Source organism: Arctopsyche grandis, chromosome 1 (assembly GCF_051622035.1).
Source record: "Arctopsyche grandis isolate Sample6627 chromosome 1, ASM5162203v2, whole genome shotgun sequence".
In the NCBI taxonomy this organism is placed as follows: domain Eukaryota; kingdom Metazoa; phylum Arthropoda; class Insecta; order Trichoptera; family Hydropsychidae; genus Arctopsyche; species Arctopsyche grandis.
Genome location: NC_135355.1, coordinates 22,874,955 through 22,888,589, shown reverse-complemented (window position 1 = coordinate 22,888,589; position 13,635 = coordinate 22,874,955). Strand labels below are relative to the sequence as shown.

The 13,635-nt window shown below is 36.3% G+C and overlaps 1 protein-coding gene across 2 annotated transcripts in view; it reads left to right on the top strand.

The window, feature by feature from the left end:
• Positions 1-13,635, top strand: part of LOC143909124 (uncharacterized) — a 40,587-nt gene that overhangs the window by 21,725 nt on the left and 5,227 nt on the right. The window contains exons 3-6 of one of the 2 annotated variants that reach the window (XM_077427028.1): positions 5,495-5,638; positions 6,069-6,230; positions 6,324-6,506; positions 9,633-9,854. In XM_077427028.1, the coding sequence (XP_077283154.1) occupies positions 5,495-5,638; positions 6,069-6,230; positions 6,324-6,506; positions 9,633-9,854 (711 nt within the window). The remainder of the gene's footprint in view (positions 1-5,494; positions 5,639-6,068; positions 6,231-6,323; positions 6,507-9,632; positions 9,855-13,635) is intronic. The other variant, XM_077427036.1, reaches the window with a different exon arrangement.

Here is a 13,635-nt window from a genome sequence, read left to right as displayed (position 1 = left end):
AAACCTCCTTTACGTTTCCCTTACTATTACAATTATTTGTGGTACGTTTGAGTAGTCAGCGCTTGGTCACTATTATCGACTTCAGAAATGGAATTTTCTACAGTAATAGAAAACAAATAATGCAAAATGTTCAAGTTGGATGATCGATCTTAACAATCTTATGATGAAATTTTTTTACTTACAGTTGAAATGAAAGGAGTGATAGATGTTTTAATAACACAACTTTGATGAAGACTTTTGAAAATACTCTTCTTCGAAAAGCGACTCATTGAACTTAACCAGTAGCATATGTATAGTTCAATGCTAAGCGTATAATGCTTCAATTTTGTGGATACGGGTTCGATCCCTGGCTGTGCTAATGGCCAGATCTTGGATATGTGGCTCCAAGGTCAATCGTTTCCTATCAGAGTTTACCAATTTATCTGATTTGAGTTTACATCATCTCGAATTCACTGATTTATATAATGCTGCAAATTTGACCATTCCAGCATCTCAAAATTCAGCATGATTTACATATATAGGTACATATGTATATAAAGGTGACACGACAACTCGTTCATAGATTTTCCGTAAATCGAGGATGCGCTCCAGGCATTACGTATACGGCCATCTCTTTCTCACCCCGTCTGTTCAGCAAGACAACGAGTTGTCAGGTAACCGTATATAAAAAAGGCGCAAAAAAATATCACCCTCCCACCCTATTAAATTAACATTACACCCTTCCTTAAGTATTGTATGTGTGTATTGATTTTTGCTCAATATTTATTGAAAATAAAACGAAATTCGATGTAGTTTTACAATGTTAACTATATATTTTATTTCCAGCGTTGAATAAGTTTTGCTAAATATAGTAATTTGACAACACCCTAGTAAATTAAAATAAGCACAATAAAATTTATAAATGAATTGGCGATCTTTGTATAATATGTTTGTGTGCGTGTTGGAATCAAATGCTTTTTTTCCTATACATACTTCTATTAAATGTAAATTCTAGGAGCGATTTTGACCTCTAATACATAAATCTTTCAATACAAATCCCAAAGGGTGGCTTAAACGATTTAATAGCGTCATCGATTACACGAACAAGCTCAGAGGGAATATCCTGAAAAGTACAAGCGAAACCGAAGCGATAAAATTTTTTAATACACTTTATATTAAATTCAAATCGAAAGACCTATATATAAAAATATATAAACCAAGTATGTATATGTATATAAAGTTTAATTTTTAATAATCTAAAATATCAAACTATAAGTCGTTTTTTTACATTTTTACAGTCATATATATATATATATATATATATATATATATATATATATATATATATATATATATATATATATATATATATATATATATATATATATATATATATATATATATATATATATATATATATATATATATATATATATATATATATATATATATATCATCATCATCATCATCATCATCATTTACAGCCACTCGCCATCCACTGCTGGATGAAGGCCTCTCCAACACGCTTCCACTCGTCTCTGTTTTGCGCAACACTCATCCATCTCATTCCGCACATTTTCCTAATTTCGTTCACCCATCTTCCTTGCGGTCTTCCTTTTACTCTTTTGCCTTCTCTCGGGTACCATTCAAGCACTTCTTTTGTCCACCTTTCGTCCATCCTCCTAGCTACGTGACCCGCCCATTGCCATTTCAATCTCTTCACTCTATCCACTATGTCCACTACCCTTGTCATATTTCTCACCCACGTGTTCCGCTTCCTGTCTTTCCTCGTTATGCCAAGCATACAGCGTTCCATACTTCTTTGAGTGCATTGGATTTTATTTTGCATCTTGGCGTTCAGTGTCCAAGTTTCACATCCATACGTCATCACTGGCAAAACGCATTGATCAAAGATCCTTTTCTTCAGGCAGAGTGGCATTTTTGATTTAAAAACAGCATTCATCCGTCCAAATGCACTCCACCCTAATTTCATACGTCTCTTTATCTCTTCATTTTTACTACCAGACATGTCAATTATTTGACCTAAATATAAATAATTATTTACTACTTCTACTGGTTTATCATCTAAGGGGATGCTATCAGGCATGCAAAAACTATTGAACATTAGTTTAGTCTTATCTACGTTAATTTTTAATCCTACTTTTCTACTTTCCCTGTCCGGCTGTGTTAGTCTGATGAGTAGGTCAGCTGAATCACGATCAACTAGAACTATATCGTCTGCGAACCGAAGGTGACTCAAAAAGCGACCATTGATGCTTACTCCGGCTGTATCCCAACCCAATCCAAAGCTGAAAATTTATATTTGTATTTTTATGTGCTAGCATAAAGTTGATAAGGTTTTTGTTGGGGTTCGTAAACCAGTAGTAGTATTTTTTTAAAACAATGTTTTATTATTTTATTTGACTGTTAAAATTATTTCTATCTTCTTGATATTTATGCTTATAATATTTATATAGAGATTTTAAGTCATTAAAAATTTTGAACAAAATCCGATAACCGGAAGTAGAACTTTTGTCTTGTGTAATTTTCCCTACATTTGCGCTCAATTTCTATCAGAAATGCTCTCAAATCCGGTATGTGTGAACGTGTATTTATGTTTTATTATCGAATTTTGTTTTTTATACTTTTTATATTCCTCAAATACATGGATAAAGTCGTGGGTGGTCCCATCCGAATATTTTTTAGAGTGCTTGTAAATATTCTTCAGTACTTAAATTTCTCATATCACGAGACTGGATAAGTCACATATGTATTTCATTGCGTTATTAAAAATTAGTTGCGTGACGTCAGAGTCTGATTTACAGCAATCTACGAACCCCCCCCCCCCCCATATATTCATATTATTTACTTACAGCAAAATAACTAATCCAAATTAATAATTTATACCTTTTTTACGTATCGGTATATGTACCTATATATCGAAGTGCATTAATAGTTTAATCATTATTAGTGCATTAATAATAAAAAGACGACAGTCTTCTAGCCCTATTGGCATAGATCAATTACACACTGAAGATGAATTCGGTAAAAGTGAAAACCCTCAATAGGGCGGAGACCGCTAGGTCGGAAGGGAGGCTCGGTCGACCCGCTCCATCCTGTGATTGGCTACTCTTCGTGATGCCAATAGTATTGCCGTGCCCTGAATTAACTTGACTTTTACCTGATGAAATACTCAGACATATACTGCCTGGTTCACATATAATTTCGGACGGTTGGGCAGCGTACGGAAATATTCCACATGCTGCGAATGGAATATATGTACATGCATTCGTTTGTGGTTCAATGCAGATGCATCTAAATATGAATCGAAACGGCGACGCATTGTGCCAATTGACGCTTCATCTTTTTTTTCACACGCATCCACATATTTTCCACATTTTGCGTATGTATTTCACTAGCATTTGGATCCACGAAATTATCCTGGTGAACCACTTTTACCGGAATTCGCGTGCCCGTTTTGATTCATATTTTGATTCACTGTGATACATAAATAATGTACATACATAAATTTTATATTATTGGAATTTCATTAAATTAGCCCGTAGGGCAATTGGCTGTAAGTGACTCACTACTGGCATATTAGGTTTCATTAAATTGACCACGTGGAGCAATTTGCTGTCAGCGACTCACAACTAACATATCACCACCACCCCTTTGGACGAATTTAATTTTATATATGTACATGTTAGAGTGAAATTTTTATTGTCACTGACTCAAATAGTGAGTAAATATGTAACAATAGAATTTCAAATTCAATTCTCAATGTCAGTGAATTTGTTATTCGAACGCTAATACACCACGCGATAGTGCAAGTCATACTATCAACCCACCGTGCATTCGAAAGCCGGATAAAATACGATTTTTCTAGAAAGTCGTTTACTTTATGAAATACATAATTATTTCGAAAATAATGTGTGTTTCATTCACTTTGGGGTGAACGTAAAATCGTCATTCGGGTCATCGTAATCAGAAACTGTATTTTCGTAGTACTTAATATCAATTGATTATTGAATCAATAAAGGCATTCTATAAAATGATCTTAAGTTGGAATCATTCAACTGTCAAACATTATGATTTCACTAATAGGGGCCAATGAATATGTGATTCCCGTAGTGAAAATATAACTAAATAAAATGTAAAAATGTAATTGGATATGATTTCACTGAAACGTTAGTGTAATTATAATTTCACTGTAACCAGTGCCAGTTTTAGGTGGGGGCTGGATCGGGCGGCGCCCGAGGGCGCCGAGTAAGTTAGGGCACCACTTAAAATTAGACCGCCGAAGGCGCAAAAAATTTATATCAGAGCGTTAAAGGTGCCTCTACGTTCTAAGTTCAAACATTTGTACTCGGCAAATTCTATTCATTGGGCGAAGGCGTATTCCCTTTTATATTCTATTATGCTTATCAAAAAAAAATAGTTTCACATTTCACTGTGGCATCCACAATTGAAATCTTGTGCTATATGACGCTGAGAAATCTGTGACATCACAATTTTTTTCGGTATTCTCCAAAGATTGTTTACCCTATTTTCAGCTTCAATATATCGCTGGAAGATTCTCACTGATCACGTGCAATTATATTCCTTAAAAAAATAATTTGAAACATAATGGGAAGCGAAAAAAGTAAGTTTCAGCTAAATATTTAGCAGTGGAATTACAAATAGAGTCAGTATTTAAACAATTAAAAAGTGAAACGGCAATATGACGAAAATACACAAAACGAGTTAATCATTTGTCCTGAGAAATAGTTAGAGGTCGATTTTTTTTAATCCTCATCATTTGTGTCGATGAAAGAAAGATTCGAGCAGTTGAACGAATATTCAAAGGTTTTTTGTATTTTGTAAACAATCTACCGGAAAGAAACGAACTTCGTAAATATTGTGCCGATCTTCAAATTAAGCTCACCACAAATTCAAAATCTGATATCATTAGTAATGAACTTTGAGATTAACTTATTAGTTAAAAAGCCTATCTTTCAAATAAAAGGTAAAATTAATCCACTCATTGTATTAAATTTCATAAAACAACATTTACAAGAATTATATCCGAACATTTGGGTATGCGAATTTTGTTGTGGTGAACGTAGTTGTCGTGTCGTGATCGTGTCGATAAGAACTTCAGTAACCGATACTAAGTTTCAGTTCGATAGGACTAACGGTGTTCAAAAAATCCCCAAAATACACAGACACACACACACACAGACACACACATTTTTTTCTAGATCATGAAAACGTGATCAGTAATCGATTCTGAGTTCGAATCAGTCAAATTTTTTTTTACACCGTTTTTTATATGTATGCATGATAAACGAATATTTTCGACTTTTTCACGGTCACCCGAAAAGGAGGTACATACATACATATGTAAAAAAGGCGATTTTCTGTTAATTTTTTTTACAGCCTAGTTTCTAATGTATTTTTATAATCTTTCTAGCGAATGTGTTCTATTGAAGTAACATTCGTTTATTAATATGTATCTTTTTTATGATTACAGAGCGTGGATTGTACTTAGGTGCTCCTTGTGATTTTACTTGTAATGTAAAGCTTCGTCACGTATTTTGTGATCCTGTAACCGGGCATTGCGAATGCGAAAAAAAGTATCCAGTGAAATTAGGAGCCACTAAAGGCTGTGCTAAACGTAAGTACAGAGTGAACAAGAGTCACATCCCAACAAAGCATATGTATATTATTTTTATTTATTTTAAAAATTCATATTTACCATTACGGGTTTCGCCCCATGGCCAAATTCATACATTTTATATAAATTTATATAAATTTTAAACTACATTCAATCTGCCAATTTATTTGAAACCGTTTCAACAATTAAATCAGATAAATTAGCAAAGTTTGATGGGAAACGATCGATCTGGAGTCAAATACATATATATGTACATATATCCAAGGTCTGGCCAGCAACACCGAGCCAGATATTGAACCCATGATCCCCCAGTTGATAGCATTATACGCTAATCACAGAGCTATGTAGCTGGTTATTATTACATTTATGTACATATGTATGCATGATTACAGCTGCCGTTTAATTTTTACCCATTTTGAATTCGTTGCAGCGAAAAGTCTCGGAGAGCAATGTTTTTATCGACAGACATGCAAATTCATGGATCCACATGCTTCTTGCGTCCAAGTAAACCACAATGCGATTTGCCAGTGCGACAATGGCTACCATAGTGTATCATATACGAGACCAGTCAAAAAAGTCTTTTGTACCGAAGGTAATACAATTGGAGTATATAAACCAATCTCTATTTTCCGTTATGTATCTCATTCCTTTCGATGATGGTTGTTGATTTGTTGTCTGATTTCAGATATGGCTATGCTGACTGCCGATGTTCCCACACTTTTGGGAGTTTGTTCTGGTATTGCTGTTTTGGCTGGACTTCTTTGTCTGGTGTTACACCTCTACACGAGGGGGAGAATGCCTGACACCCGCGCTCATCATTACGCCGATGCTAATTTATCTCCACCGATGCTATTCACGAGTGAAACTGGTAATGGACCTGAATCAGTTAGTAGTTTTGCATTTACTTTAAATTTTTAAGTGTGAACAAACAGACAAAACTTTTCATAATTTTGCAAAAATAAAGCACAAATTCAAACCGAACCACCAGACACCGAGCAATATTAAGTGTGTGTACGATATTGTTTCGTAACAGTCGAAATAATTTGTATATTCTTTTTCATTGGGAATTTTCATAAATAATATGAACAACGTTGAATATTTATAATTGAGTGAAGGCTTCAAATAAAATGCACTTTTGTAAATTTAATATTCGCTTATTGTCAATGTACAATTCATTTACTTCTTCATGACATTTACGTATTTCCTACTCCGTCATATTTCCCAAAAAAAATTCTTCATATTTTTCATTCAAAATGCAATTTATTATGATAACACCTATTTTTTCAATCCGATAGGGATTTCTCGCCACATTCGCCATTCTTATAGATAGGTCTAATTTTTAATTTCATTCACCCTTTTCCTACTGTCCATCAATGCCAATATATATTTGGAGTAGCTGTTGTTCCTATTTGATCCGGAAAAATCCTTGATTCTTATAGCTGGGTAAACAGGTATTTGTTGATTCTAAAATTCTTCATTTTAATAGTAGGTATATTCGGATGTATATTTCACCTAATGAAACCAATATAAATATATGTACATACTTAAAACATATGTAAAATTAAATAATGGGTAATATACGCATTGCTGCTAAGTATGGGCGTACACAGGATTTGTTGCGGTCCAGACGAGACAAAGAGCGGAAAATGAGATTTTTTTCAGGAGAATGAATTATTTTTTGGTAATAAGATAAGTAAAGCGAAATTTCGTTTTTATAATTACATAGCTTAATTTTTTCCAGACTTAATGGAACCCCCCCCCCCCTGTGTGCGCTCATGTTACTGATGTTGCCCACTATGTATATTAAAAATTTTAAATTATATTTTACAAAAGAAGTTGTGCATGTCAAAAATTAGCTCAAACGGATTTCTTACATAAGTCAAAGCCAGGTGAATTTTTTTTGGCATTACTTCTAATTTGATTATCTACAATTTACCTGCCTGATTATTTTAATCATTTCTGTTTAGTACTATTTTTATTGACAACCTCAGCAGTTGGGCCATTTCAAACGCAAAAATAGACATTAACAAATAACTTTTATAAAATGTATGAATATGTTTATACATATGTACATACATACATACATATGTTGAGTGATTCGAAAATTCGGAAATATGATCTTGTTAGGTTGATGAAATGGTTTCTATAGGCACAATCTCATATTGAGACTTCTCCGACAAACAACCCCAAGCAAATTTCTTAAATTACAGGTGATAGAGAAGCACAGTGCTTAAAATTTTAGGCATGAATCAATATGTATACATATGTTACGCCGGCTTTATGACATTGCCTATTACGTGAATTGGGCAAAAAAACGAAACATGCAAACCCGTTGCCTAAATTCGTGAATTGGGCAAATTATTTGCCGAATGCGTGAATCGCAGTCTCTCTACTACTGTCATTTTGACAGTTTATTGATTCACTCATTCGTCGGAAAATTTTTCTAAGCAACGAGCTTGGATTTTTTATGAATTGGGCAATTTTTGCCTATTTCAATTAATAGGCAATTTCACAAAGCGGTGTAATATGTGCATATGAACATATACCAGTGGCGTGGGGTAAAATTCTCTCTCTTTTTGTCGTACAGCCTTACTTAATGTGTGCGAGCAGGATACAAGGAAAACAGCCTGTTTCTCTTGTATCCTGCTCGCGCACATTAAGTAAGGCTGTACGACAAAAAGAGAGAGAATTTCACCGCACGCCAATGACATGTATATATTATTACGCAAATTGTGATCGCGTGCACGACAATCATTGCCACAAAAATCACGAATACGGAATATCTGGCACTCGAGTTCTCGTTAGTACAATATTTCGATTGATGGAGTTTCTGGGCACCAGATGGTCCGTGATCGAGATTTTAGTGACGTGAGTGAGATCGCTTTTTGAGGAATAATCACCGAACCTATATACATACAGATGTATATGTAAGGTTGGGCGCTCGGGTGCTATTTCCCAGGAAAGAAGGGTTGCCTATTGTCCTACAAAGACAGAGAGCAAAAAAATGTTGACAATAGGCAACCCCTCTTTCCTGGTAAATAAAACCCGAGCGCCTATCCTTACATATAATATATTGGGTAAAAGTGAAAACCCTCGACAAGGTGGAGACCGCTAGGTCGGAAGGGAGGCTCGGTCGACCCGTTCCATCCTGTGATTGGCTACTCTTCGCGATGCCAATAGTATTGCCGTGCCCTGAATTAATTCGACTTTTACCTGATGAAATACTCAGACACATACTGCCTGGTTCACATATAATTTCGGACGGTTGGGCAGCTACGGAAATATTCCACATGCTGCGAATGGAATATACATGCATTCGTTTGTGGTTCAATACAAATGCATCTAAATATGAATCAAAACGGGCACGCGAATTCCGGTAAAAGTGGTTCACCAGGATAATTTCGTGGATCCAAATGAAATAGTGAAATACATACGTAAAATGTGGAAAATATGTGGATGCGTGTGAAAAGAGAGATGAAGCGTCAATTTGGCACAATGCGTGCCCGTTTTGATTCATATTTAGATGCATCTGTATTGAACCACAAATGAATGCGTGTTTATTCCATTCGCAGCATGTGGAATATTTCCGTACGCTGCCCAACCGTCCGAAACTATATGTGAACCAGGCAGTATATGTATGTCTGAGTATTTCATCAGGTAAAAGTCGAGTTAATTCAGGGCACGGCAATACTATTGGCATCACGAAGAGTAGCCAATCACAGGATGGAGCGGGTCGACCGAGCCTCCCTTCCAACCTAGCGGTCTCCACCCTGTCGAGGGTTTTCACTTTTACCATATATTGCGTCGATATTTGTCCAAATATATGTACATATGTAAACATGTAGTTCATAATGGATCAGCGTTTCTCAAAGTATGCAAAAGCCAGCGGCCAGTTGCTAGTGGTTTAGCGGTTAGTGGCTGGTGGCTGGTGGCTGGTGGCTAGTGGCTAGTGGCTAGTGGTGAGTGGCTATTGGTGAGTGGGTGTGTGTTGCAGGTATACCATTGGCGCTGCAGGGTTTGTCGGGGTCTCGTCCAGGGTCCCGCGCTTCAGGGCGCAGCAGCATTCGGCGGACGTCTCCAGGCCCTCGCGGCGCGCTGGCAGCCTCTCGAGCAGGTGCGGCGCGCGCCGCGGCCATCTTGCTTATCTCGTGCCGGCTGACCGACGAGCACGCACCCGCAACCGCATCGCCATATACACACCCCTTGCCCGCGGCAGGTGATCCCAATACGTATCGACGTCGTGCGCTCGCTCTATCTCTATCTGTGTCTCTGTGTCACTCAGTGTTAAAGCCCACGAGGGCCAAAGCCCACCACACCCCCGTCGCCCACCTCCCGGATCGGACGTTAAACCCCCATCCTGTCTCTCCTCCTATAGCTCTTTACTCTGTGTTTGCCTTATCTTTCGACTTGTTTATCTAAACCTCATACAACATCTGAGTGTGTTTTAGGTATGTACACGTACAGGGTGAGGTGGAAACAATTAAACGATCGATTACTTGAAAATTTGATTTAAAGGTAAAATATTCACAAGAAGAATTGACTCTTTGACCAGGCTAAAATCGCCCATCATTTGGATCTTAAAAGTAAAATCTCAGTATCTTTTGTCGCCTCAACAGAGTGATGAATCATCAACAGTGTGGGTCTTGATTAAGGTGAACAATCGTACTGATTTTACCAGGACAGTACTAGATTTTGGGTTTCTGTCCTGGTAAAGGTTTGTTCATACCTATCTAGCACGACCCGTATCCTGCAGGTGTCCTGCAAGTGCGGATAGTATTCTTAAGTACATTATATGGACGTATTCATACTCCATTTGCGCATGCGCATTTACGCATTCATGCGCGTCCATATAGAATGTACTAAAGAATACTGTCAGTACTCAGTGCCGGTTTTAGGGGGGGGGGGGGCTAGGTCGTTGTAGTACAACTAAAAGTTAAACTAATTTATTATCTCCATATAGTTTTCAGATTGTATTAATATTCTGTACAAATCTTTTGATTATCAAACGTAAACTTTATTTATTTATTTAACGTTTTATTTAACGTTTTTTGACCATTGTGGCATTACAGGGAGAACCTAATGCGCCACAATGGCCTACATAATAAAATAATAAAATAAAATAAGAGAGGGAGAAAACAAAAAATAAAATAAAAAATGAAAAGATACAACAAAAAGCAAAAGCAAAAAATTAAGATACAAAAAATATAATTTTAGATAAAAAAAAATCTTGTACTTATGTTGACAGCAGTGCCGGTTTTAGGGGGGGGCTAGTTCGGGCGGAGCCCGACGGCGCCAAATAAGTTAGAGCGCCGAACGATGCGCCAAAGTCGCCTTAAAATTAAAATTAGAACGACAAAAGCCATTCAAAATTTTAGATTAGAGCGCCAAAGGCGAAAGTTCTCTCTTAGGGTGTTTAGAAAAAATTGCCCGAGGGCGCCATCAGGTGTAAGGCCGGCACTATCCGTACTCACAGGATACTTGCAGGATTCGGGTCGTGCTGGATAGGTATGAACAGACCTTAAGTCGTTAGATTAAACCAGTACACTTTTTTATGTAATAGAATTTTTATCTAATACAGAGAAGTCTTCGACGAAAATGACGTCTCCTACAAAAATATTGGCAAATTAGTCAAATGTTGTTTCCATTTATCAGGAACAAATGAACTGGTCGAAGGATTTTTTACATTGATGAACAATATATCTATAGTCCAGTGACAAAACGAAATTGATCAGTCTTTTGTTCAATTTTATAAGAGCATTCAATTTTTAATAAATGTTCGTCCATGATTCTTTAATCTACGTTTTAAATAATTAAGTAATTTACATAGATATGTGTTTTTGGAAAAAATGTCCTGGTTTTGAATTTAGAAAAAATGGTCACCTTAGTCATGATAAATTTGGCACATGCGAAATCTTTGAAACACATGTATGTAGTTTTTATTAATTATTTACATAAAATATATTTAATAATCACTACCGAAATAATATGGGCGCTGCAGCTTTCGAAATATATTGTACGAAGCATAAGAAAATTATGGTATTAAAATTAAGTACCAGTTAAATTTAATAAAAACTCCGATTTACAAAAATCAAGGTCAGAAAATAACAGTTTGCACCGCTGGCGAAAATTTTTCTTATTGATTCTTGAAATCTCATTGCTTATGTATTTAGCATTTCTCGATTTCATTTCTGCGAATTTTCTTAAAATATCCTTAATATTTATATTATGCACTCATTGATTTTCAATAATCCTAAAACTACACAATTAACCCCTACTTGTGGACTATGAAATTGCATGAATTTGCAATTGCGCTATTTGATTGTCAAAAAAAATGTACTCATTACGACCATAGAAAAAATCAATTATTTTCTCTTTCCAAAAGAGCCCAGGGCTTTTGAATCTGGTGCAGTCGCACCAACATGCCCCAAGGAGAATACGCCACTACCTCGATGACTCTACTGTCCAATACTAACTGATGACAATACATACATATATTAATTAATGTATTAGTTTTATCTAAGTGAGCAACAAATAATGTTTCCCCTGGCCAAATAAAAGCAAACTACGGAACATATCATTAGTGGCGAAAACACAGCGATGAACGTGGCACATGGTTTTTTTATATAGTTTTAAACATGCGAAAAAAATGTGGAATGCCTTGCACACATATTCATGGAGGTTCGGTGATTACTAGTCAAATGTGAACCGGTCACAAGACAACCGGTCGCTCTAGATCGGTCACACGTGATCACCCGTCACACTAAAACTGGTCACGAGAAAACTGGTCACACCCTAAAATTGGTCACGAGAAAACTAGTAACACCCTAAAATCGGTCAATCAGTTTTCTCGTGACCAGTTTTAGGGTGTGACCAGTTTTAGTGTGACAGGTGATCACGTGTGACGGATCTAGCGCGACCGGTTGTCCTGTGACTGGTTTACATATGACCAGTCATCCGTTTACCATTCATGGAACGCCCAGCACACACCGTCCCAAAATCACCCCCTGGATTGTTTTCGGTAAAATTATTTTCCTGTATGTATCCTTGCTCAACGGTGTATCCCATATTTGAAGAAATGTAGGAACCCCCCCCCCCCCCACAGCGGGGAGCCAAGCACACGACGTGTCTTTCTTCCCTGTGTGATTTCGCCCTAAGTGCACGCTGCAGCATGCTCTCGTGTCTCGCTCACGTCCGTCATATTAAATGTGAAGAAACGAGAAGGACCACAGGCTCTTGTACGACATTATACCGCAAAGTCTTTCTTCGAATACGTCACTCCATTGATGAGCTCCAAACCATTCCAGAATTTCAGAAATTCCAAGAATGTCCAAAGATAACCTTGTAGAAAGCGATAGACAATATCCGACAATTTGCTGAGATTGCCTAAAAGACATCCAGTGGTCACTCAAATGTATTGATCTTCAAAAATTGACTTTGTATCATAATATACATAATACTATCCAATATATGAAGTTTGCTTAAAATTAATTTGTGAATATTTATGTACCTGTCAATTAAAATTTCATTTTCAAGTTAATATAAATTATTATCTTTGTATGCAATCATTCCACCTCACTATGTATACATAAATATACGCGTGAGTGCAAGTATGCGTGGCTATTTCGTATGATCCATTTATCGTGCAACTATCGATGTGAATACAAAACAATTTCAATTTCCGAATATACATTTACAAATATTAAATGCATGAATTAGTAGATTCACGCATCAATGAGAAAAGAAAATTTAAGTCATAATGATACGTACCACCTCACCTCATTCTGACAGAGTTCTTTGGGTAAAATGATCACTAATATTGTCTTGTGTTGATAATAAAAAAATATTTACACAATAAAACCTGACTTCCGTTTCTTATTGCAAAGCTATTGAACTATAATACTTTGGTCATGGTTTTTCATAAAAGAAACTTTCAGTACTTTTTATTTTCCTTTTATGTTAGGGGGGCAGGCACCCCTATCTCCCACAGGTACATCATT